The sequence below is a fragment of the Erinaceus europaeus genome, chromosome 2, assembly GCF_950295315.1.
Source record: "Erinaceus europaeus chromosome 2, mEriEur2.1, whole genome shotgun sequence".
In the NCBI taxonomy this organism is placed as follows: Eukaryota; Metazoa; Chordata; class Mammalia; order Eulipotyphla; family Erinaceidae; genus Erinaceus; species Erinaceus europaeus.
The window spans coordinates 44,396,453-44,423,027 of NC_080163.1; the positions used below are offsets into that span (position 1 = coordinate 44,396,453).

At 50.7% G+C, this 26,575-nt stretch overlaps 2 protein-coding genes and 1 long non-coding RNA gene across 10 annotated transcripts in view; 2 read left to right on the plus strand and 1 right to left on the minus strand.

Moving 5' to 3' along the window:
• CXXC5 (CXXC finger protein 5) overlaps positions 1-4,833 on the plus strand; it is a 40,565-nt gene extending 35,732 nt beyond the window's left edge. For all 7 annotated transcript variants that reach the window (XM_060179066.1, XM_007517533.3, XM_060179043.1 and 4 more), the window contains 2 exons: positions 1,234-2,304; positions 3,760-4,833. In XM_060179066.1, the coding sequence (XP_060035049.1) occupies positions 1,399-2,304; positions 3,760-3,804 (951 nt within the window). In that variant the 5' untranslated portion in view covers positions 1,234-1,398 and the 3' untranslated portion in view covers positions 3,805-4,833. The remainder of the gene's footprint in view (positions 1-1,233; positions 2,305-3,759) is intronic.
• The window catches only part of PFDN1 (prefoldin subunit 1), a 964,801-nt gene that overhangs the window by 163,362 nt on the left and 774,864 nt on the right, over positions 1-26,575 (minus strand). The gene's annotated exons all lie outside the window — the stretch shown is intronic.
• Positions 5,721-25,056, plus strand: LOC132534663 (uncharacterized). Its single transcript, XR_009546402.1, has 2 exons — positions 5,721-6,415; positions 24,580-25,056. It is a non-coding gene; the product is annotated as an uncharacterized LOC132534663 (long non-coding RNA).

Consider the following 26,575-nt stretch of genomic DNA (forward strand, 5'->3'; position numbering starts at 1 on the left):
TTGAATAACTATTATGGCTATCTCCCTCCCCAGACTTTTTTTAAAGTGATGTCAGGAAATAAGCCCAAGATGTCCAACATATGCCGTACCTTTGGACCACCTCCCACAAGCTCAATTAAAAAATGTTTTTTAGGGGAGTCGGGCAGTAGCGCTGCAGGTTAAGTGTAGGTGGCACAAAGTGCAAGGATCGGCGTAAGGATCCCGGTTCGAGCCCCCAGCTCCTCACCTGTGGGGGAATCGCTTCACAAGATCTTTCTCTTCCCCTCTGTCTTCCCCTCCTCTCTCCATTTCTCTCTGTCCTATCCAACAATGATGACAACAATAATAACTACAATAAAAAAAAACACGGGCAAGAAAAGGGAATAAATAAAAATTAAAAAAAAAAAGTTTTTTAGAGGGAGTCAAACAAACACCACAGCACTGCTCCACCACCTACAAAGCTTAAGCTGGAACTTAAACCCAGGGCCACATACAACATGTTGTGTGCTCTAGTGGGGGAGCTATCTCCTGACCCCCAGCAAGTTTTTTTTTCCAAGTTTAATTTATGTTATATGTGGAGAGAATCAGAAACATCACTCTGGCATACATGGTTCTAGGGGTAAAACTCAAGACCTCACACTTGTAAGTCTAGTGCTCTAACACAGTTGTGCCAGGGATTGAACCCGGGACCTCAGAGCCCGTGGCAAGTAAGTCCTTTGTATAACGACTAAGCTATAAACCCCCAAATAAGCGTAAGTGACAGCTTCCCACATTTGATCACCTAAACCTCCTAGAGTTTGTCTTCTTCATTTCAAAGTGGGATAGTGCTAGCCACCACTTAATGGGGCACTGTTTAATAATTTTTTTGCAGCTAGATCTTTGTGCTTCTGTGACTCCACCACTCCCCCACCCTCACCCCCCAGACAGAAGACAAGAGGTAGAGAGGGAGACAAAAGGGAGTAAGACTCCACCCCTCATAAAGCTTCCCCTTTGAATGATACTCTGATGTGATGGGGATTCAAATCCAGGTCCTCACATAGCATAACCTTTGCTCGAGTATGTGAGCCATCTTCCCGTCCCAACACAAGGTTCTTATGTATCTTAGCTCAGATGGTACAGATAAAAGTTTTCTAGCTGGAGTGGACCTGGTTAGGCTTGCAGTTTTTATGCTGGAAATATGGTTGTTGGTGGTGGTGGTGGTGATGCCGGAGATGTTCACCACAGCTCTGACTGCATGTCTTCTTGTCCTGACAGAGTGAAGACCTTTCCACGTGGACACCTGACCAACCATGTGTCTGCTCTGAGGAGAAAGCCCCACCAGGCATCTCTGCTGTGGGCAGCAGGGCCCAGAGCTCGTGGGTGGATCTCCCCACGGTTGGCAGGCTCCTCCAGTGGTGAGCTTTGGGCCTTGGCTCCACCATGTCGAGCCTGGGCAGTGCCCCCCAGGATACCAGCGGTGGCAGCAGCAGCAGCAATGCCAATGGTGGCAGTGGCTCGAAGGCAGGGGCAGCAGACAAGAGTGCAGCGGTGGCCATGGCTGCCCCAGCCTCAGTGGCAGATGATGGGCCACCCCCCGAACGCCGGAATAAGAGCGGCATCATCAGCGAACCCCTCAACAAGAGCCTGCGTCGCTCCCGCCCTCTCTCCCACTACTCCTCCTTTGGGGGCAGTGGGGGCAGTGGCAGCATGACGGGCGGGGAGTCTGCTGAAAAGGCTGCTGCAGCTGCAGCTGCGGCCTCCCTCCTGGTCAATGGGCACGACCTGGCGGCGGCCATGGCGGTGGACAAAAGCAACCCTACCTCAAAGCACAAAAGCGGTGCTGTGGCCAGCCTGCTGAGCAAGGCAGAGCGGGCCTCGGAGCTGGCAGCCGAGGGACAGCTGACGCTGCAGCAGTTCGCACAGTCCACGGAGATGCTGAAGCGCGTGGTACAGGAGCACCTGCCGCTTATGAGCGAAGCGGCCGCCGGCCTGCCTGACATGGAGGCTGTGGCGGGTGCCGAGGCCCTCAATGGCCAGTCCGACTTCCCCTACCTGGGCGCCTTCCCCATCAACCCGGGCCTCTTCATCATGACCCCAGCGGGCGTGTTCCTGGCCGAGAGTGCGCTGCACATGGCCGGTTTGGCCGAGTACCCCATGCAGGGTGAGCTGGCTTCTGCCATCAGCTCCGGCAAGAAGAAGCGGAAACGCTGCGGCATGTGTGCGCCCTGCCGGAGGCGCATCAACTGCGAGCAGTGCAGCAGTTGTAGGAACCGAAAGACTGGCCATCAGATTTGCAAATTCAGAAAATGTGAGGAACTCAAAAAGAAGCCTTCCGCTGCTCTGGAGGTAACGGCGCCTTAGAGGGAGGTATATGGGCTCTTACGTCTGTCTGGCAGTCCAAACCCACCCCCTACTCCTGACCCCACCTTTCCCTACCTGGGCAAGTATCTTGGGGGATGCCTGGTTATCTCTGGGCTCCAGAGTTCTGGGCTGGGTTCCCAAACACCAGTTCACTGACCCTAAATTCAGAGCCATGCCCTGTAGTCCCATTAGGTAGTAGTTTGCAAGGAGCATATGATTCCAGATCATAGTGCCAGGCTCTGGGGTTCTGAACCCCCTTCTCGCAGTCTGACCAGGTGTTAAGATTCCCAGATACGTCCTGAGATTGAGTTTCAGATGTATCCCCAGGCCTCCAATCAGCCAGTCTGTGGTCTCTAAAATGCTGGATCCTCACCTGCCCTGTGGAAGGGACTCTGTCCCATAGACCCCATGGTTTTGAAGGTTAGCCCTTCTGTTGCCCCTTCAGAACCTACCCTACTCCCAGTTGCTCCCCAGGGATAGAGCAGTTCTGGTGCAGGCACCCTGTTCTCAGACCTGGAAGAACCCTGGGTTCAGGCACCTACTTCACAGATGTAGGGTGCCTTGGGACCCCAGAGTCAGTCTGACTGCATGGCTGCTTGCTGTCCAGGGGTCCTGTGACCTAGGATTAGACCATTGCTGTGAGCCTGAGCTGTAGTCAAGGCCTGTACGTTATGGGGTTATCTGGAGAGAGGAGCAGATGGGTTCCCATTCTGCTTTCTCTCCATCCTCATGGCAGGACCTATCCCTGTTTCCCCAGCCATGGCAGCCTAACTGGTACCAGGCCTGGGTACAAAAGCATCTTTTTAGCCTGCCACCCCTACTCCTATCCCAGCCTTTCTATAAGTGGATTTGATTCAAATGTCTAGAACAGTTAACAATCAGTAATAAGCATCCCTGTTATGGCTGCCCCAGCCCCCTGACTCTAGCCTCACATATTTGCTTTCCTGCCCAGAGAATACACGTAGATGCTTTCAAAGGCACACATTTCTGCCTAGTGTATACACACACATCAACCCCACCCCGGATTATAGGTGCTTGATAAACATTACAGTAACCTTCCTTCCATGAAGCTTCTCCAACATACCACACACTATAGCATAGTTTGAGGTATACATTTATATCCTCACACAGTGCACACGCTCACACACCCATTTGCCAGCTCCCAGGTGCACCTCAGCTGTGTGGCTTTTGGACCAGGGGAAGGGGCCTTCCTGACTGGAAGGAGGGTTCCTGGGCACAGTGGCTCAGGGGGACTCCGGGTACTGCCCTCCAGCAGCTCCTTCTCTGGCGTGGCCAGGATGGCAGGAACTCCATGGGGTGGCTGCTTTTCCTCCATGCCCATCCCTCCACCATGAGGCCATCCACGGGGAACGTCTTTGCACCAGACCCAGCGGACCCTGACTGAACTCTCTCCTTGTTTTTGTCTCTCGCCCCCGCCAGAAGGTGATGCTTCCGACGGGAGCTGCCTTCCGGTGGTTTCAGTGACGGCGGCGGGAACCCAAAGCTGCCCTCTCCGTGCAATGTCACTGCTCGTGTGGTCTCCGGCAAGGGATTCGGGCGAAGACAAACGGACGCACCAGTCTTTAGAACCAAAAATATTCTCTCACAGATTTCATTCCTGTTTTTATATATATATTTTTTGTTGTCGTTTTAACATCTCTACGTCCCTAGTATAAAAAAAGGAAAAAGAAAAGAAAAAAAAAAGTAACTGCTTTTTCGGAAGAGCAACAACCTAAAAAGAGGTAAAGACGAATCTATAAAGTACCGAGACTTCCTGGGCAAAAGAATGGACAATCAGTTTCCTTCCTGTGTCGATGTCGATGTTGTCTGTGCAGGAAATGCAGTTTTTGTGTAGAGAATGTAAATTTTCTGTAACCTTTTGAAATCTAGTTACTAATAAGCACTACTGTAATTTAGCACAGTTTAACTCCACCCTCATTTAAACTTCCTTTGATTCTTTCTGACCATGAAATAGTGCATAGTTTGCCTGGAGAATCCACTCATGTTTCTAAGAGGATGTTGATGGCACCATACGAAGCCCCTCTATGTCCATCCACGCAAGTGCAGAGCCAACAAGAGGGGCTTAGGGGGGCGGGTTAGTAGCCCATCCACCCCAGACCCAGGCCAGTCATACTGTACCCAGAGTCCCCCCCAGAATGGGACAAATCCCCCCCACACACACACACACACCCCAAAAGTGATGATTTTGCAAAAATGGAAGTTCTGTTTCTTTGTCCTTTGAGCTCTGGGGAGCCTATGTCTCAATATTTCTCATCCTGGCTACTTCCCTTAGAAAAAACAAGTCCCTGTTTTTTCTGGCCTTGCCAATGGCGACAGAAGAAAGGGCTTCTCTGCGTGCCCCCCCCTGCCAATGGGGGTGGGTGCCCTGGGGGCCCCCTGCGGCCTGGGCCCCCTTGGCCACGGCCAGCTTCCTGCTGATGAACATGCTGTTTGTATTGTTTTAGGAAACCAGGCTGTTTTGTGAATAAAACGAATGCATGTTTGTGTCACGAAGCACTGCTGGCTTCTTGCTCTCCAGCTTTGGGGGGCTGTTGTTGGGTAGTGGTTGTCTGGGACCACCTTGTGGGGGGGGAGAAGGATGACCCAGAGACACTTATTAGGGGCATCTCCTAGGAAATTAGCCTTTAGGATTTGTAATGGGGGTAGGATAAACTCTAGCCCTGTCGCCAGCTTGGTCAACAGAATGGAAATGCTCTTAATCTGGAAGTGGCTGGTATCAGAGCACCTTGTCTGAGAGACTGCACCCCTGCCTCCCAAAGTGGGCCTCCAGGAACCCACACTCACCTGGAGTCACCTTTCCATGTCACCTAGAGTGTAGGACCTGGTAAGTGCAAAATGACTGGCAAGGCCTGAGATGCCAATTTATGTCCTCCCTGCTTCCCTACCTCTCCTCCTTTCTAAATATTAATTTATTTATGAGAGAGAAGGAGCAGGAACCAGAACACCACTCTGTATGCCATGCTGCAGATCAGGACCTCATGCTTAAGAATCCAATGCTTTATCTACTGTACCACCTTCTAGGCTTCTCTCTCTCTCTCTCTCTTTCTCTCTCTTTCCCTCTCTTTCTTTCCCTACTCCACTCCCCTCCTTTCTTATTAAAGATTCACTTGTTTATTAACATGAAAGATTTACCCCACTTAACCCTCTTATCCTATAATCTTGTCAATCATTATTAAATTAATAAAAAATAAATAAAAATTTAAAAAGAACACAAAAGAATCAGAGCATCACTCCAGTACATGTGATGCTGGAGATTGAACAGGGACCTCATGCTTGACAATCCAGTGCTTTATCAACTATGCCAATTTACAGACTTTCCTTCTTTCCTTCTTTCCTTCCTTCCTTCCTTCCTTCCTTCTTTCCTTCCTTCCTTCCTTCCTTTGTCATCACCTGGGCTTTATGACTCTAGGTCAAGACATCAGAGCACTAAAGCTTCTAATGCAGTAGTAGTCAGGCTGGAATCTGGGTGGCATATGTGACAAAGCAAGTGCACTATGCAGGTGAGCTATCTTGCCAGCCCTCGTGTTTTTGTTTGTTTAAGATTTATTAACATGAGAGAACTAGAGCATCACTAGCATAGTGCTATCCAATTTGGGACCTCATGCACCTATGTCCAGTTCTCTACCCACTATGCCACCCACATCTTGGGCTGTATCATGTTTTTATTTACTTGGCAGAGATCTAGAGTTCCCCCAGCCACTCAGGTGATTCCTATACTTCTGGGAGCCAGGTTGTGCCTAACTTACACATATACACAGACCCCGTGCACACATACCCCTCCTAAGGCATGAATGTTGCTGGGCCAGGGTCTGGGTGTGACCCTGGCATTTGCTCTTGTGGGGCTTTCCCACCTCCAGGAAGTCTGTTGGTACAGGTTGTCTGGGCCTTCTAGACCAAAAGTCTGGGGAAATCACCACACAGCCACATGGTCTAGGCCAGGGCAGCCTGAACAGGAAGGGGGGGATGCGGCCTTAGCCACAGGGCAGTGTGACTTCCCCCAGCTGCTTTGAGCTTGGTCAAGATGGAGGCCAGACTGAAGAAAATATTTCCACATGATGTTGTAGCCCAGCTTCAGGTGGGTAAGATTTGTTTTTGGGGTAGGGAAGGGAGAGTTTCTGAAGCTGAGTGGATGGTAAGGTGGGGGAGATGGGTGGGCTCCATTGTCACTGGGAGAAGGAAAGGCTGCCATGTTGGTGGGGCTGTGACCCCCCCAGCCCCTCTCCCTGGTGTCACAAGCTCCCTTGGAGCACCAGGAGCTCAGCAGCCTGGCCTGGCACAGCAGGGGTAGGCGGGGGCAGTGGGAGGCAGCTTTCAACTCCATCTCTGCCTGGGAAAAATTCCCTTTCATGTGGCTGCCTGTGATCTCTCCAGGCGGCTCTGCCGAAGGGGGGTGTCCAGCAGGGAGTAGGGGGAGGTGTTGCAGCTGGGGGCACCATGGCCCCCTGCATAAGGCAAACTTGAAGCACCCTCCGGACCTCAAGGGGGTGGGGAGAGCCCTCTGGGGCACTTAGGAGTGGGCAGCCTGGCCAGCAGGGGGCACCTGAACAGGAGGCCCCCTGCCTGCCCCTGCCTGGCTGCTGGCAGTAGACAGGCCACAGATGGCCTGAGCCGGCCTTCGTTGGCATGCCTACAGGTGTGGGGTGGACTGCCCTTGATCCAGCCCAGGCTGGGGGGTGGGGATGGGACATGACTCAGCCAGCCTGTACCTTTCAGTATGCCAGCTCACAGCCCAACCATGGTTCCTAATCCTGCCCCCCACCCCACCCCTCAGCAGAAAAACCTAGAGCTTGAAGCTCCTCTCTCCACTTCTGGCGCTCTGCTTTGGGGGAATGGTCAGCGAAGAGACCCAGGCACGGGTGGGGGTGATAGGCCACTCATAAGGAGGCCTCAGTTACTCATTTGGAAAGGGGGCAATAAGTGCTCACTCAGTGAAAGCTAGTTTTTTTTTTTTAAATATGTATTACCTTTTGTTGCCCTTGTTTTATTGATGATGTTGTTGTTTGACAGGACAGAGAGAAACTGAGGGAGGAGGGGAAGACAGAGGAAGAGAAAGACACCTGCAGACCGCCTGTGAAGCGACTCCCCTGCAGGTGGGGAGCCGGGGGCTCGAACTGGGATCCTTACTCCATGTGCACTTAACCCACTGCACCACCACCCGACTCCCTACTAGTTTTTTTTTTTTTTAATATTTATTTATTTATTTATTTTGACCAGAGCACTGCTCAGCTCTGGCTTATGGCAATGTGGGAGATTGAACTCGGAACTTTAGAGTCTCAGGCATGAGAGTCTCTTTGCATAACCATTATGCTATACTCCCACCTGTTAGTATTGCTCTTTTACACTTTTTAATCTGATATCTGTGTCTTTTTTTTTTTTTTTACCAGAGCACTGTTCAGCTCTGGCTTATGTTGGTGAGGGGATTGAACCTGGGACTTTGGAGCTTCAGGCATGAGAGTCTGTTTGCATAATCATTATACTATCTACCCTGTGCCCCACTTTTTAATCTGAATTCTCACCAAGATGTCCTCCAACCTCTCAAAGCTCCCTTGGACTTCCCACTTCCATAGAGAGGTAACCTAGCAGCATGAGCACACACTAACCCTGGCAACTCCCTCAATCTCTGCCTTGATGGTCTCTGATCTGTCTTTCCTGTTCCTCTGTGTTTGTCATGTCGCTACCCCTCTGTGGCCCCTGCATCTTGTACCTCTGTGTCTTTGCATTGCAGGTTCACCCCTGCTGCTCTCCAGTCTGACAGAAGCACTTAGAGGCAGGCCCCCCAGTGGAGAGTGTGCCCAGTTCTCCTCCCCTGGAGTGCCCTCAGATCCCCTCTGCTATAGATAGAAGCTTAACCTCCAGGTAACCTGGGAGCCTTCACCTCAGGCTGCTCCTACCTGCCACAGGACCAGCTTGGGCTATGACAGAGACTGCATATAGGATGGTCAGACACCCAGACTCGTGTGTGTGTGTGTGTGTGTGTGTGTGTGTGTGTGTGTGTGTGTGTGAGAGAGAGAGAGACAGTGTGGCCAGGGGTTATCATACAATGTCACTAGTCACACTGTAATCTGTGGCATTGGGTCTGTGATCCTGTTACTAAGCAATCCTGTAGCAGACCAGGTGTGATCCCAGTGGTATAACTGAATGTGTGACATTAGATATGCAGTATGTGACCCTGTGGCCAAAACTGGGTGCTTCTATTTGGGACATTGTGTGACCATCACGGGTGTGGTTTTGAGGCTGACATTAGGAATTCACTGTGAGTGTATGATGCTGACTTTAACCCTGGGATACTGCCTGCACAGCTCCAGGCATGGTCACCGAACACCTGTGATCCTTTCCATGCTGCTGACCTATGGGCCAGATGTATCTGCCCTGACAGTCATGCAACTCTTGGGACAGACTGGGGCCTCTGGCAGGCTTTCTGGTTGGCCCTGAGTGGTCTGGGTATGTGTGGGGTGGGGGTGGGTGCAGCAGGCACTGTTCCCACGGCCACCGCAGCCCCTCTCCCAGCCCTAACCATGGCCAGCTTCAGCTCCACAGAATATCCTGGCAACCCCAGCTTCTTTGTTCTCTGTGGCTGTCAAGGCCTCCCACAACAGCCTGCCAGGCACCCCCACCTCCTCCAGCAATGGAGTTTGGTCTGACCTAGCCCCTTACCCCCCACTTAGACTGAGGCCCAACTCATACCCTGAGCCTGACTCAGAGCTCCAGCCTGGGCCTTTGACTGCTATGAGTTTGCTATGATTATGACATGCAGGAAGAAGGAAGCAGGGTACCTGTAACTTGGTGGCTGTGGCTGGGAGTTAAACTCTCAGTATGGGTACTTCCTTCCCCTTGACCTAAGACTAGCTAGTGGCACAGTCTAAGTCTGAGGTGGTTTTGATTTGTTGAGTAGGTTTCTTTGTTTGGGAGCAGGAACAATCAGGACAGGGATCTTTACCCATTTTACACATGAGACACTGAAAAGCAGAGAATATGTGACTTGTTCATGTCCCATCTAGTTGGAACTTGGGTTTCTGGCTATCAGAGCTCTATACCAGCCCCTTTGGGAGTTCCAGCAGCTCCCATGAGATGGAGGAGGGTGGGGGATGAGAGTGTAGACATACTGCCTCCTCACTTCTTGGTTACCAGATGTCAAAAGCCAAATTCTGGGACTGGAGAAATAACATAATGGTTATGCAAAAGACTTACTTTCATGCTTGAGGCTCCAAGGTCCCAGGTTCAATCCTCAGCAGCACCATAAGTCAGGGCACACAGCAGTACTCTGGTTAAAAAAGAAGAAGAAGAAAAAGAAAAGTTAAGTTCTGTATGTACACGCTTGTACTTGTTTGTGTGCGCCCTTGCTGAGTGACCTTGACCAAATGCCCCTGCCTCTTTTCCCTGGAAATAAGGCTAACACAGCCATGATTAATGTGGCGCCTTGTAGAGCAACAAAGTGGTCTCATAGTTAGTGCAGAGATCTACGAGCTCCATGGGGCTGATGGCTCGGGGGTGGATTGTGGCTTAAGGCTGCAGCTTTGGTTCCCAGTTCTTAACCATCACAAAGGAAATGGTGGCAGCATGGCTGGGCTGAAGCAAGGCCACTTAGGTCTAATCTGACGGCAACACCAGCTCCCACTCCCTCCCAGATGGATGGATAGAGGTCACCAAATAGCTCACCCAGACCCCCCCGCTGCCCACCTTCCACCCAGTGTGTGGGGACAGGCACTGTTGAGAGCAGCCTGGGTGGGGAAGGGATGGGCAGCACCAGCATGTTAATAGTACAGCTGAGGGGCCAGGCACCCCACAAGCAGGTAGTCTGCACAGAGAGGCCCAGTTGCTCCCCCCAAGGTCACACAGCTCTGCAGGATGTTCTGTCCTCAGAGACCAGCACCCCCCACCCCCACCCCACCTCCCCCTAAGGCTCTTACTGTCACATTGAGTGGAGAATGACTGGGGAGGGTGGAGGGGGTTCGAGAAGGTCCCCTGAGGCCTCCGACCCAGCTGCCAGAGCGGACACTTTCATCTCTCTTCGCCTGTCGACCTGCCATCCCTCAGCGGCATTAAATTCCCCTCCTGCCAGAGAACAAGGGCTGCCTCAGATTCCAGGCAGCAGGGCGTGAAGATGGGGCGGGCCCAGGGGAGCCCAGCAGGTCCTCCCAGGCTCTAGGCCTGGGTGCAAAGTGCCTGGTCTGGACTGGGGGCAGAGGCAGCAGCCACCCCAGCCTCCAGACACTCCCAAGGATGCAGGCCCACTTCTGTGGCCCTGTCCCTTCAAGTGTTACCTTCTCAGGAGACTTTTTTTTTTTAAAAAAAAACCAATTTTTTAATATTTATTTATTCCCTTTTGTTGCCCTTGTTTTTTTATTGTTGTAGTTATTAATGTTGTCATTGTTGGATAGGACAGAGAAACAGAGAGGGGGAGAGAAAGATAAACACCTGCAGAACTGCTTCACTGCTAGTGAAGCGACTCCCCTGCAGGTGGGGAGCCAGGGGCTCGAACTGGGATCCTTACGCCTGTCCTTAAGCTTTGCTCCACGTGCGCTTAACCCGCTGCGCTACTGCTCGACTCCTCCCTTTTTCTTTTTTAAACAAAGTACTACTTATTAAGTCATGCATGTGACTTGATGATGCTGGGAATTGAACTCAGGACCTCATGTTTCCACTCCCATCCCAGGCTACCTGGGATCCTGCCCAGGTGTGGAGTTAGGGTCTGGCACAACTTACTTCAACTTTTCTACAGTTTTTGACTTTTTTGTTTTTGTTTTCTTTTTGCAGTAAACATGTACTACTTTTCAAAGCAGAAAAACCCATAAGGTCTTTTGACCAAATGTGACTAAGCACAGACAGGTTTGGAGACAAAGAAAACTCTGTGGAGTGAGGGGGTTGAGTGAGAAGGAGGGCCCCAGGACACTGTCTCCATCCCAGAATAACAGGCTTTGCATCTTTGGAGGGGGAATCTAGTGTGAATGCAGCCTCCACCCCTTCTGCCTCCTTGGTGTCTTCCCACCACACCCACACCCATCATGGAGGTCTGGGAGGGGGGTGCTGAGTTTTGGCTCTGCCTCAGTGGCTTCCACAGGCAGCTGCAGAGATTGGGGGGGCAGGTATCTGCAAGTCTGCAAGGGTGAGGGCAGTTGATAAGGCGACAGAGCCCTTGGGAGCAGGAAGCAGTGAAGCCATGGAAACGTGGCTGAGGTGTGAGGCTGGCTTAGCCGATTCCCCCAGGTGGCCGCCTCCCAGGCCTGGCAGGAGTCCAGCAGGACTGATACCCCACTCCCTCACCACCTGAGGGCCAGCCCCAGCAGGTGGCTTGATGTTACCCCAGCCACTTTCCCCAGGGCTGAGCTCGGTCAAATCTTGGGCCTGAGTGAGCAGAGCTGGAGACAGAGGTGAGGGTGCTCCAAGTCCATGGATCCCAGACCCCCCAACCCTATTCAGCCCCTCCCACTCTCCATTGCCCCCTTTCCTGCCCTATAAATATGTGTGTTTTATTTACCTTAAGCATTTTGATAAATCATAATAGCAGAGACATCTGCTGTCAAAACTGCAAACTGCATTTGGGGCTCAGCTGGTGGACGAAGGCTAGAGGCCAGGGTGCAAGGGTTCCAGTGGTTGGAGGGAGGTAGTATGCAGCGGCCCCCTGCCAGCCCCTGTTCATGACTGGGCCTGGGAGAGACCTCCCTACCAGATGCTGACCACAAAACCTTCCTAGGAGGCTACCCACCCCCACTCCCCAACTGTGTTCCCTCCTTCCTGTCTCCCTCTGCCTCAGAATTAATGCAGCCGTGACAGCGCTGAGAAGTCCCCAGAGCGGAGATTAACTCCTGGGGCAGCACAGGCGGGGTTGGCCACGGGAGGCTGAGGAGTGGGGGTCTGACGCACAGGCCTCACAAGATTAATCGCCCTGCAGCCGGCCCCATCACGAGGGTGCCCAAGTGCTCTGACCCCCACCTCCAGAAGGGGCACCAGGGCCTGAGCCAGGAGCGTGCCCTGCTTTGTGCAGCCCTCAGAGTCCCCAGTTCTGATGGTGGGAGGAGGGTTTGGGGAACCAGGCTGAGGTCCTTTTTTGATGTTTCCTTTTCTTCCTTGGCCCTGGGGGGCTCTGAAGACCAAGCAACCATTCTGGGATCTCTGTATCTTCCAGTTCCTTTCCTCCTCACCTCCGCTCAGCAGCCCCAGGTTGGGGAGGCTCTGACTCTTTTTTGCTACCTCACACCTGCTGGCCCTCCTGGGGCCGACTAGTCCCCCAAAACAGGCCACAAAGAGGGGTGCTGTGGTCTGTTGGTTCTGGACCTGATGATTTTGCTCTCCATCCAGGCCACTCACACCATTGTGGGAGGGAGCTGTGGAGGGTGGAGAGCCGGGCTCCTGGGAAGACAGAATAGGGAAGCTGCTTGATAAGCTCTGTGTTCTGTGGCTTGGATCTGGCCTTCTCAGCTAGGCACCCACTTAAAATTCTCCCTTCTGGGAAGCCAGGCGGTGGCGCAGAGGGTTAAGTGCACATGGTACGAAGTGCAAGCCCCCAGCTCCCCACCTGCAGGGGGTTCACTTCACAGGTGAGGCAGGTCTGTAGGTGTCTATCTTTCTCTCCCCCTCTCTGTCTTCCCCTCCTCTCTCCATTTCTGTTCTATCCAACAAGGACGACATCAATAACAATAAAAACAAAAGGGAAAAAACACATTAAAAAAAAACAACTCTCCCTTCTTTTTTGGGGGGTCTCATCAAAATAGCTTACTTGGGGGGACCGGTGATGGTGCACCCTGTTAAGCATACATATTACCATGCATAAGGACGTGGGTTCAAGCCCTCACTCTCCACCTGTAGGGGTCCACTTAATGATCAGTAAAGCAGGTCTGCAGTGGTTGATCTCTCTTTCCCTCTCTATCTCCCCCTCCTCTCTCAATTTCTCTCTGTCGTATCGAATAAAAATTAGAAAAAAGGAAAAAAATGGCCATTAGGAGCAGTGGGTTCATAGTTCCAGCGATAACCCTGGAGGCAATAAAAATAATAAGAAGAACTCATTTGCATAGTGTACTGATTTGCCATGCACACAACCCAGGTTCAAGTCTGGCTCTTACCACATTGGAGGAAACCTTGATGTTGTGGTCTCTCTCTCTCTCTCTCTGACTCTTTGTCCTCTCTATCTAAAACAAAGAAAAAAACAACAAAAAAGCAGTCTCTGGTAGGGGTTGCAGATATAGGACTGATAAAGGCACAGGAATGAGTTCTCCAGGTAGGCAGGACATAAGCACCTAACAACTTAGAGTCTGCCTTGATTCTGCATATGGCTGGAGACCCCCTTCCACACACCATGGGCCCAGGGGCTCCCCTTGTCACTTGCAGGAAGGCAAGCTCCCAGGGGGAGGGGCTTGTCTACCTGCCAGATGCTAGATGCTTGATAATGCTGAATAAATGGATGAGTTGGAGGCAAAGAACATAGGCTGGTCCTCTGTGCAGGAGCTGTTGGGTCTGAGGTGAGGATCCCAAATGCAGCGCTCTTGGCTGATGGTTACCAAGAGGCCCCAAGATGAAAGCAGGCCTAGAGACAAGACCCAAGGAAATACTGATGGGTTGTATCCCACTCCACAAGGGGTTCCCCTCTGAGAGTGAATGAGAAATCTGCTGTGAAGTTCTTTGTGGATTCTCCAGCTTTATACTCCTTGGTAGGCTAGAGATCTGCATGATTGGAAAAGGCCAAGATTTCCTGGAGGAGGTGTGAGTGGAGCTAAGACTGAAGGCATCATGTTATTTACCCAGGAGACTTAGAGGCTGATACTTCTGAGGCAGTGAAAAGACCATACTGGAGGGAGTTCATGTAACTGGGTCAACCTCCAACTCCAGGATGAGTGGATTCATTTTGTTTTAGAGACAGTGGGAATTAGTGTTGGTTCTGGAACTTGGACAGCTGTTGGATGTGGTAAAGTCTGTAGTAAAATCTTCAGTCAACCTAGGCCTGTGATATATAAGGCAACTGCCCAAATCCAACCTGAGCCCTTGGAACTGGGGTGGGGAGGTAGCAGAAGGCTGTCATTCTTCCCCTTTCTGGGGGCCCAAACCTCTGTTAGGCTGAAGTAGGGGTAGGGTTAAGACAAGAGGTTTCGGGGAGTCGGGTGGTAGCGCAGAGGGTGAAGCGCACGTGGCACTAAGCCCAAGGACCAGTGTAAGGATCCTGGTTCGAGCCCCCAGCTCCCTATCTGCAGGGGAGTCGCTTTACAAGCGGTGAAGCAGGTCTGTAGGTGTCTATCTTTCTCTCCCCCTATCTGTCTTCCCCTCCTCTCTCCATTTCTCTCTGTCCTATCCAACTACAATGATAACAATAATAACTACAACAATAAAACAACAAGGGCAACAAAAGGGAAAATAAATAAATATTTAAAAAAAAGAAAGACAAGAGGTTTCAGGAGTTGAGCAGTAGCGCAGCAGGTTAAGTGCAGGTGGGCAAAGTGCAAGGACCGGTGTAAGGATCCCGGTTAGAGCCCCCAGCCCTCCACCTGCATCAGACTTGCTTCACAAGTGGTGAAGCAGGTCTGCAGGTGTCTATCTTTCTCTTCCCCTCTCTGTCTTCCCCTCCTCTCTCCATTTCTCTCTGTTCTATCCAACAACAACATCAATAACAACAATAATAACTACAACAATAAAACAACAAGGGCAACACAAAGGGAATAAATAAATAAATAAATATATATTTTAAAAAAAGACAAGTGATTTTCTCTCCATTTGGGGACCTTGGCCTGGCTGGTTGCAAGACTTCAGGACCCCTTTACATCTTGGGGACAGGAATAAAAGACCATCTAGGCCCCCACCTAACCCCCACCCCCCAAGGCACAGAGGACTCTTCCTGGTTGGGACACGGGCTAGGATTTCCACCTCAGCCCTGCATCCGGTCCTATCTGTGCCTAGCTTTCCATATTAGTGCAGTGGAGTCCCTTCTAACACCAATCACCCAAAGTTCTAGGCCTTTCCTGGAGCTCAGGTCTCAGGATGGATTGTGATTTGGGGGTCCTTTACTGTAGTCCCCTCTCCCAGAGCTGTGCTGAGTCCCCTCCCTCTGCTCCTTCACCCACACAACCCCCCCTCACCCCTGACCCTGTGGCCAGCAGCCTCTGCTGCTGTCATCCGTTGTCATGGGAACCTCACAGCTCTGACCTGGCTCAGGCAAGTGCAGGCCTGGAGCTCCTAGCAGGGGAAGCTGGGGGTGAGAAGGGGGCGCCTGTGCTTGCCAACATAGCTAGGTGTCCACACACACACCCCACGGGAAGAGGGCATTGGAAGGATGACCTGTGTGGGGGTGAGCAGGTGACCAGAGGTGCAGGGTCTAAGGGTCTAATTGCTTCCAGTTCCTGGGGACCTTATCCTTTCTCAGGTTACCCCAACCCATGTAGCCACCTACCCACCCAAACTTGGCTTCAGGCAGGCGGTGGTGGGGAGGGGTGGCAGGGACCTTCCCATTTCCCTCACCACTGATGGTTGCTCAGAGCCCTGAGCTCAGCTCATTCTTGAGGCTAAAAATAGCAGGGAGGCAGCAGCAGCAACTCCCCTGACACCCTGTCCGTTGCCCCCCCCAGCAAAAAGTACACACACACACACACACACACACACACACACACACGTGTATGCACGTGCACGCGCGGGCTGGTCCAACACTAAGGTGCAGCTTAACTCACACAGAGCTGTAGCTCAGGCAGTTTCCTAAAATCCTGACCCTGTGTGAGTCCCAGGTCTGGCATTCACTTCCACCTCTGACCCTGATTTGCTGTGTGATTTTTAGGATAGTCCTTTGGTGTCTCTGGGCCTTGTTTTCCTTTTTGTGTAATGAGAAAGAGGCAGGACTCAGGAATGGCAAGTGGAAAACCCTCTCCCCTGACATTTGTTGAAAAATAGGTCTGCAACCCCCGCAGTATGGCAGGGAACTAGTTGCTTCAAATCTCAGAGGCAGTCAGTCCTACTCCTTAAGTGTGGCTAGGAATGTGGAGGGGTCCACACTGCCCCCTAGCCAAGTTCTGACTGAGGCTGGTGGTGATGGTCCATACTGCCCCAAAAGAACTAGGGTCAAGGCGTGTCCCGACCACCCATTAGCCCTCTATGTTACTCTTCTTTTCCATCAGCCCTGGATTCAGGTTCATTTTGTGTTTCATGTTCTCTACCCTCCTGGAAATCAGAAGTTTTGCTCATCTGCTCTGCTTTAAAGGGAACCCAGTTTCAACTGGGGACCAATGGGGAGAAGACAGTTGGGTACCTCTGCTATTTCCAGGACCCTTCTTTGGTACATGGAAGCTACTGTGAAAGTCACAGCCACTGGGCACTGAAAAGCTTTGAAAACCAGGCCCACTTTACTACAAAAACTATAGGGTATTGTTAAAAGAAATAGAGAAGACACACAGAAGTGGAAGAACGGGGCTGGGTGGTGGCACACCTGGTTGAACACACGTTTCAGTGCGCAAGGACCCACGTTTGAGCCCCTGGTCCCCACCTGCAGGGGGAAAGCTTCACAAGTGGTGAAGCAGGGCTGCAGGTGTCTCTCTGTCCCTCTCCCTCTCAATTTCTGACTTTCTTTATCCAATAAATAAATAAAGATACCAAAGAGAGAGAGAGAGAGACAGGTTAAAAAAAAAAAAAGAAGTGGAAGAACATTCCATGTTCCTAGATTGGAAGAATAAACATTGTTAAAAATGGCCATTCTGGTGGTCCAGGAGGTGGTGTAGTGGTAAAGCATTGGACTCTTCAAGCATCAGGTTTCAAGTTCAATCCCCAGCAGCACATGTACCTGAGTGATGTCTGGTTCTCTCTCTCTCTGTCCTCCTTTCTCATTAATAAATAAATTAAAAAATGACCATTCTGGGGGTTGGGCGGTTGCGCAACAGGTTAAACGCACATGGCAGGAACTGGACTGGCATAAGGATCCTGGTTCAAACTCCTGGCTCCCCACCTGCAGGGGTCACTTCATAAGCAGTGAAATAGGTCTGTAGGTGTCTATCTTTCTTTCCCCCTCTGTCTTCCCCTCCTCTCTCCATTTGTCTCTGTCCTATCCAACAACAATGACAGCAACAACAACAATAATAATAACCACAACAACGATAAAACTACAAGGGCAACAAAGGGGGGAAAAAGTCTCCAGGAGCAGTGGATTCATGGTGCAGGCATTGAACCCCAGCAATAACCCTGGAGGGGGGAAAAATAAAAGAAAAAAGGCCATTCTACCAAAAACAATCTACAATTTCGATGCAATCCCTGTCAAAATTCCAATGGCATTTTTCAAACAAATTGAATAACTTGTCTAAAAAATTGTGTGGAACCACAAATTGCCAAAGCACTTCTGAGAAAAGAGGAAAAGTGTGGAGGTATCACACTCCCCAACTTCAGCTTATACTACAAAGCAATAGTAATAAAAACAGTGGTATTGGAATAAAAATCGACACTTGGATCAGTGAAACAGAACTGAAAGCCCAGAAATGAGCCCACACATACACAACCACCTAATATATGACAAGGATGCCAAAACCATTCAATGAGTTAAAGTTCTCTTTTACAAATAGTTCTGGGAAAGTTGAACAGCCACATTTAGAAAAGTGAAAACCAGACCCAATCATACGAGCTCTTCCTTTTGGTTGTCTTTGCTACGTGAGTCTGAATAGGACTCTCTACCTTTCTAGGTTTTATCCTTTTTTAGGACATGAATTAATAGTACCAGACTGAGTGTCAGCATAGGGATTAAATGAGATGGTCCCAAAAGGTATCTGAAAGAGGCACTCCACAGTCATTCCTTCTGGGGACTGGCAGGCAAGGGACATGTTCTGAAAGGGTGCTGGGACCTTTGCTCATTAATTTCTGCACCATCAAGAAAGATGTTTAGGGCCACGAGAGAGATCACCTAGTTGAGCGCATATTATACCATGTGCAAAGACCTGGGGTTCAAGCCCCCAGCACTACATAGGAGCACCGTACACAGAGGGAGCTTCACAGGTGGAGGAGCAGTGTTTTCGTGTCTCTTCCCTGTGTCTCTCTCCCTTTCTTTTTTTTTTTTCCTCCAGGGTTATTGCTGGGCTCGGTGCCTGCACCATGAATCCACCGCTCCTGGAGGCCATTTTTCCCCCTTTTTGTTGCCCTAGTTGTTGCAGCCTCGTTGCGGTTATTATTGCCATTGTTGACGTTGCTTTGTTGTTGGATAGGACAGAGAGAAATGGAGAGAGGAGGGGAAGACAGAGAGAGAGGGGAGAGAAAGATAGACACCTGCAGACCTGCTTCACCGCCCGTGAAGCGACTCCCCTGTAGGTGGGGAGCCGGGGGCTCGAACCGGGATCCTTACGCTGGTCCCTGCGCTTTGCGCCACGTGCGCTTAACCCACTGTGCCACCGCCCGACTCCCGTCTCTCTCCCTTTCTAAAGAGTCTGTCAGGAGCAGTGGAATTACATAGGTGCAAAAAGCTCAAGTGGCAAAAGAAAAAAAAAATTAATGAATGGAAGGAAGATACCAGTTACAGAGTCTTAGAGCTAAGGGCTCAACAGGGGTTCCCAATTCTGAACTAGGGGCTCCAAGAGAGAAATGTTGTCCATTAGTTTTTGTCCATATTTTCAGTCCATAAATGGATACCCCAGGTAAAACATTAAGAAACTGCATCACGGGGAGTCGGGTGGTAGCGCAGTGGGTTAAGCGCATGTGGCGCAAAGCACAAGTATAAGGATCCTGGTTCCAGCCCCCCGGCTCCCCACCTTCAGGGGAGTCGCTTCACAGGCAGTAAAGCAGGTCTGCAGGTGTCTATCTTTCTCTCCCCCTATCTGTCTTCGCCTCCTCTCTCCATTTCTCTCTGTCCTATCCAACAAAAATGACATAAATAACAACAACAATAATAACTACAATAAAAAGCAACAAGGGCAACAAAAAGGGAAAATAAATAAATATTAAAAAGAGAAAAGAAACTGCATCACATTGGTGGGGGAAATTAAATGTAAATTAGATAATTAAAAATGAAGCTGATGCCCGCCGCTCAGTGCTATTACCACTTATTAAAAGTTATGCAAGGTGGACCTGGGTGAGGTGGGAGGCTGGTTGCAGGATTCTGACGGTGAGTGCTGCAAGGGGGTGTCCATTAGAGGCTATCTGAGTGTTTGGGAGACTCAGGGCTAGGGCATGCTAGCCTCTGGGCAGTTCTGGGGGTGCAGGCCTAGCTTCTGGCCCTTGTAGGTTACTGGGTCACTGCCTTCCCCTTGTCAGAGCTGTTTTCTTAACTCTAAAAGAAGAATACTAACGGAAACTCCTGTAGCATGGAGGCAGGTGTGGTGTGGGATAGAGCATAAAGTCTGGGTCTATGATGCCAACATATATAGGCATCATAAATCCCTGTGAGTACTAAGCTTGTCACCACCCTCATCTCCACTGAGTCCCTCAGTCACAAGCCCTGAACTGAGTTCCAGACAAAAGCTTGCACAGACCGGCCTGTTCACACATGGGGTGGGTACTGCTCTCCCTATTGTATTAGATAAGGAAAGCAAGGGCAGACAAGGGGAACAAAGGTCCAAGGTCATACATCTGATGATGAAGTAGGGTCCACTGTTTATTATTCCAAGGTCACAGGAGAGGAGCATTGAGGATGAGTACTCCCCCACACAGTACACTGCTTCTTAAACTTAACAGGTTACACTGACTCCTTCTGTTTTTCTGCACCTGTCCTGTGCTCCATGCTCTGAGTGGGAGGCCCTAGGGGGTGAATCATTCTGGAGTCAAGGACAAGGCCAGAGGGACTCTGTCCCAAACGGAGCAGGAGTCCAGAGAATAGACTTGGGGGGTGACTAGGGGTGGGGTAGGTTTCCAAGGCCTCCCCAGGAGCCTTGACCTAGCTCAGTGTTCCAAGGATTGGAAGTGAGTGGAGGGTGGACAAGGAGGGCAGAGGGCCAGCAGAGCTAAGGCAGGGAGGCTGGGAAGCCTGAAGCAGGCCTGTGGTGGACTGTGGAGGGTGCACTGTGAGGGGGTGGGAACACAGAGCGAGTGAGTCACCATTTCTGGGCCAGGCAGGCGGTGACTGCCGAGCGGGGGGCGCATTCCTGGCTGGCAGGGCGGCCGGCACTAATGTCTTTCCCACATGGCCCCCGAATTCCCAGCTCTGCACGATCACACAGGCAAGACGCTCCCGCAGCCACCCCCGCCCCAGCTGCCTCCTTCCCACAGAGAGGCGAAGGGGGTTGGGAGAGTGGTGGAGGCCGGTTCCACTGGCCTCCTGGGGCAAGGTGGGGGTCCTTATCTTGGTCTCTCTGGGGCCTGTGCCCACCCTGAACCACCAAAAAGGCAGTTATAGTCAAAATGGGGGCAGGTCCTGTGAAGCTGGGAAAAGGAGGTCCAGAATGACCATGGGGCCAAGCTTGGTCACGTCCTCCCTGCTCTGGCCCTCATTCATCCACCCCCACCCACTACGCAGCCCTGGCCAGAGGCCACAGTGCAAGCCTTGTTGGAAGGATAAGCCACATTTCAAGCACCTCAGATCTAAGGCTATCTGTCCCCACCCCTCCTTTTTCCCTCCTTCCCTGTCATGGGTCCTGGTTGGGACAGGGTACTTTCTGAGACTGTGGTGCATCTGGTGGGGGTCTGGGTGGGGTCTGTAGGGAGACCACACCCAGTCCCTGTTTCCCTGAGGCCAAACCCTGCTTAGACAAGGGCACTAAGCCACTGCACTGCCTTCCCACACAGTTCCTGTTGCTGGGCCGGGCCCTTGAAGGGAAACTGAGGCTTCCAGGGGAGGGCGGCCCCCCACCCAGAGCTCCCTGCCTGCTGGGGGGAGCTGGCGGTTGTCCCTTCCAGCTGGACTCAGAGGCGCTAATGAAAGTTAAATGTGGGGTGTGAGTCACTTCAGGGGGGGTAGCTGGAACCACCCCCAGATGTGGATCCTGGGTGGAATGGAGCTTTGTCCAGACTGCTCAGACTTTCCAGCTTTGTCCCCTGCCCCTTGGCAGGGGGACACAGGGATGCCTGACCTAGCAGATTGGGCCTATCACCTGGGCCCCCAAATGCCCTAGGAAGGGGGTGGGGACTCTAGGGTCTCATGATAGGCCAGTCAGTGACTCAGGACATGGGATAGACCACCACCTGAGATTCTCTAGTGCTGTGAGCTCTGAGGTACAGCAATGTGTCTTGGGCTGGGGGTGTAGGCAAAGGGCCCAGGCCACCCAGAAACACCCCCTCACCCCGCCTCCCATCTGGCCTCACTCAAACCACCAAGCTCTGACCACACAGGGTGCCTGTCCTCCCTCCTACCACCACCACCCACAGTCCCAACCCTGACCTCAGCCGGCACAGGGACTTAAGTCTGTAGTCCTCATGGCAAGGCACTGTGTGTAAGTATGTGTACATGTGCACATGTGTGCCTGTGACTGGGCCTGTTTTGTGACTCAGTCTGCAGTTGTGTATGTTTATGTGTGACAGGTTGCCTCTGTGGGTCTCTGTGTTGCAGGAGGCTTGAGTTGGAAAGCGTGTTTCTGCGTCTCCATGTGAGTCTTTCTGTGTGGCTATCAGTCCAGCCCCATCCACAGGATCCCATTTCTTCCTTGAACACTCTGTCACCACCACCGCCCAGAAGTCACAGGGCTAGGAAAGGGGATTTGAGAGAGGGCATGCTGTAAAAAGGATGGCCTGGCTGGGTGGGCAGCACCAGGAGGTGGGTGTGGGCAGCCACGGGAGAGTGAGAAAGGGGAACTGGGAGGGCCCCTGCTCTGCAGTCCCCTCCCTGCTCCCTCTGCTCCCAGCCCTGCGCCTCCTGGCAAGAGCTTATTTGCATGGTATTTACATTTCATTTGCATTGCGTTCAATTAAAAACCTGACCAGCTCCCGCCTGCCTGGCGCTGCCCGCCCAGCCTGGTGAAAACGTTGGTTGGGCATTGCCTGCTGCCCCCCCACCACCACTGTTACCCCACCACCACCACCACGGAGTGACTGATGTGAGAGGAGTCCGCCCCTCAGTGAGATCATCCAAGTCACCCACCCAAAAGTACAAATGGAGAAACTGAGGTTCAGAAGGAGCTATGGGGAGCTGCAGGCTAAGGGCCAGTCTGGGATAGAGCTGGACTGTTGGTAGGAACAGCTGCTCCCTTATTGATGAGCGACAGTGCCAGGAATGTGCCAGCACCTGGGTGCAATATCTCATTTGAACTCTGCTACCCCTGGAGGTCAGGCCTTGTATTATTTCCATCTTACAGATTAAAAACAAGGTTGGAGAAAGCAAGCCCAAAGCCACTCATCTCCATGACAGGCCCATGTCTCAAGTTCCTTCTATCACCCCTTTTCTTTTATTTGATAGGATAGAAAGAAATTAAGAGGTAAGGGGGAGATAGAGAGGAAGAAGGAAACAGAAACATCTGCGGCACTGCTTCCTAGCTCGTGGGTTTGAACCCTGGTCCTTTCACGTGGTAACATGTGTACTTGATCGGATGCTTCGCTGCCTGGCCTCCATGCCTCAAGTTTTGAGCAGCATCTCTTCCCCTTTCTTCTGATGAAATGAACTTATTCTCTCCAGAGTCATTTGCTCTAGGATAGCAAGTGCAGCTCTTGGCCTAGCCTAGCATCTGGTCTTTCTATTCTCTTCTCATTTCCATGCTCATCTCTGACTGCAGGGTAGAAACTTATTCCTGTAGAAGTCCTTCTTGGCACCTGGCCGTGGTCCTTCCTGATACAAAACTGACCTTCTTAGCAGCCAGAGTGGGTGATTTTGTAAGAGGGCTTTCAAGGCCCTAATACTGACACTTATAACAAGGCTAAGGGGAAGGCTAGAGGGTGAGGTGATATGGGCAGGAGGAGCCCTCAAGGTCCCTTCTGTCTTAGACCAGAACCTTTCCTGGACCATCCACTCACTTAGACAGAGCTGGGTTGGTGGATGTCATCTGCACAAAGAGAACCCTTTTTTATTTTATGTTATTATTATTTTTATTGACACTACGGTTATCGCTAGGGTTCAGTGCTGGCACTATAAATCCACAGCACCTGGAAGCCTCCCTGACATTTTATTGGCTAGAACAAAGAGAAATTGAGAGGGGAGGAGAGATAGAAAGGGAGACCCCAGAGCAGGGATAGATAGCATAATGGTTATGCAAAGAGACTCACATGCCTGAGACTCTGAAGTCCCAGGTTCAATCCCCCGCACCACCATAAGCCAGAGCTGTGCAGTGCTCTGGTATTTCTTTCTGTGTTTTTCTCCCTCTGCATCACTCTCAAAAATAAAATAAACAACAATTAAAATACTTAAGAAAGGGAGACCCTTCTGCAGGTGGGGAGGCAGGGGCTCAAATCCCGGGCCTTGCACTTAGTACTATGTGTGCTTAATTGGGTACACCACTGCCTACCCCCTCTTTTATATTATTTATTTCTACTTTACTTTTATTTGACTGAACAGAGAGAAATTGAGAGGGGAGGGGAGATAGAGAAGGAGAAAGAGAGACTCTTGCAGACCTGCTTCATCATTCATGAGGTGTCCTCCCTGCAGGTAGGGCACAAATGAGAACTCTTTAAATTATGGAGAATGGGGTCCCCAGGTCACCCAGAGAGATGTCAGACAAGACCCAGAACCCAGCTGTGAAACTGGATAGCCCTGGAACTGAGAGGTCTCAACCTTACCCCATCTACTTACCCACCAACTGAAGGGACTAAACCTTTTCCTCTCCCCTATCATGCTTAGAGCCCCAGAGAGACTCTGCCTTCCTAGCTCTAGTGTTGGGCCTGGGCTGTCAACAGATTCCTCCCTAATCTCAGTGAATTGGCTGTAGGACAGCCCTGTCTGGAGAGAGAGAGAGAGAGGAAGAGAGAGAGAGAGAGAGAGAGAGAGGAAGAGAGAGAGAGAAGAGAGAGAGGGAGAGAGAGGGGGAGAGAGGGGGGGGAGAGAGGGAGAGAGAGAGAGAGAATATGTTTATATGTTGGTGGGACAATCTGACATTGTAGTCAGAACTTGAGGCCAGAGGGAACAAGTGGTGGCACTCCTAGTTAAGTGCACACATTACAATGCAAGGGACCATGTTCACTTTAGCAGCACATACACACAAGGATCCAGGTTCAAGACCTTGGTCCCCACCTACAGGGGGAAAGCTTCACAAGTAGTGAAGCAGTGCTGCAGGTGTCTCTCTGTCTCTCTCCCTCTCTATTTTCCCATACTCTTTCAATTTCTCTCAGTCTCTATCCAATAATAAATAAATAAGTAAAAGCAATGTTAAAAAGAGTAAAAAAAAACTTTGTAAAAAAAATTTTTGTATGCTCAACAATTTGTTTGGCTTCGTATGTTAACTCTCTTTTCAGTCACCAGGTTCCAGATGTCATCAGGATGCCGGCCAGGCTTCCCTGGACGGAAGATCCCACCAATGTGTCCTGGAGCTCAGCTTCCCCAGAGACCCACCCTACTAGGGAAAGAGAGAGGCAGACTGGGAGTATGGACCGACCAGTCAACGTCCATGTTCAGCGGGGAAGCAATTACAGAAGCCAGACCTTCTACCTTCTGCAACCCACAATGACCCTGAGTCCATGCTCCCAGAGGGATAGAGAATGGGAAAGCTATCAGGGGAGGGGGTGGGATATGGAGATTCGGTGGTGGGAATTGTGTGGAGTTGTACCCCTCCTACCCTATGGTTTTGTTAATCCTTTCTTAAATAAAAAAGAAAAAAAAATTTTGCAGGCAGAAACATTTGGAGAGAGCTATCCACAGATGAAACCAGGTCAACTGAAGCCACTTTTCTACTTTAGCTTCAGAATAAACCAGTGGATTCTGGTTTTGTTTAAGTTAGTGTGTGTATTGAGGCTCTGTCTCTAGTAAGGTGAAATTCTGACCAATTAATGTATACCTTATCCATATCTAATTTTCTCTTCTTTTCTATCACCAAGGTGATTGCTGGGACTTGGTGACTGAATGATGAGCCACCATTTCTGGTGACAGTTTATTATATTTATTTATTTATTTATTTTAAATATTTATTTATTTTCTTTTTATTGCCCTTGTTGTTTTTATTGCTGTTGTAGTTATTATTGTTGTTGAATAGGACAGAGAGAAATGGAGAGAGGAGGGTAAGACAGAGGGGGGAGAGAAAGATAGACATCTGTAGACCTACTTCACTGTCTATGAATCGACTCCCCTGCAGGTGGGGAGCCCAGGGCTCAAACCGGGATCCTTACGCTTGTCCTTGCGCTGTGCACCCTGTGCCTTTAACCCATTGCCCTACTGCCGGACTCCCGGTGACAGCTTATTTTATTGTTGTATTTATTTATTTATTTTTATTAAAAAATTTTTTTCCTCTCCAGGATTATTGCTGTGACTCAGTGCCTGCACCACAAATCCACTGCTCCTGGAGCCCCCCTTTTCCCCCCTTGTTTTATCATTGTTATGGCTATTATTATTGTTATTGATGTCGTTGTTGGATAGGACAGAGAGAAATGGAGAGAGGAGGGGAAGACAGAGAGGAGAGAAAGATAGACACCTGCAGACCTGCTTCACTGCCTGTGAAGCGACTCCCCTGCAGGTGGGGAGCCAGGGGCTCAAACCGGGATCCTTACTCCGGTCCTTGCACGTGGCACCACATGCACTTAACCTGCTGCGCTACCACCCGACTCCCTGTATTTATTTATTTTTACCAGAGTGCAGCTCAGCTCTGGCATATGTTGGTGTGGGCATATGTGTGGCATATGGTGAACCTGAGACTGTGGAGCTTCAGGCATGAAAGTCTTTTTGTATAACCTTTATGCTATCTCCCCTGCCCTTATTACTATTGTTTTATTAATTAAAATTTTAAATATTTATTTATTTATTGGATAGAGACAGCCAGAAATTCAGAGGGAATGGGGTGATATTGAGGGAGGGACACAGAGAGACACTTTCAGCCCTGCTTCACCACTCGCAAAGCTTTCCCGCTGCAGGTGGGGACCAGGGGCTCAAACCTGGATCCTTGTGCATTGTAACATGTGCACTCATTCAGGTGCACCACCACCCGGCCCCACCTTTATTTGTTTATTGGATAGAGACAGCCAGAAACTGAGAGGGAAGGGGATGGCAGAGAGGGAGAGAGAGACCTGCAGCACTGCTTCACCACTCGCAAAGCTCTCCCCTGCAGGTGAGACTAGGGTCCTTGCACGTTGTAACCTGTGTGCTCAACCAGGCGTGCCACCAATGGGCTATTTATTTATTTATTATTATCATTATTTATCTCCAGGGTTATTGCTGGGGCTCAGTGCCAACACCACGAAACCAGTGCTCCTGGAGGCTTATTTATTTATTTATTCCCTTTTGTTGCCTTTGTTGTTTTATTGT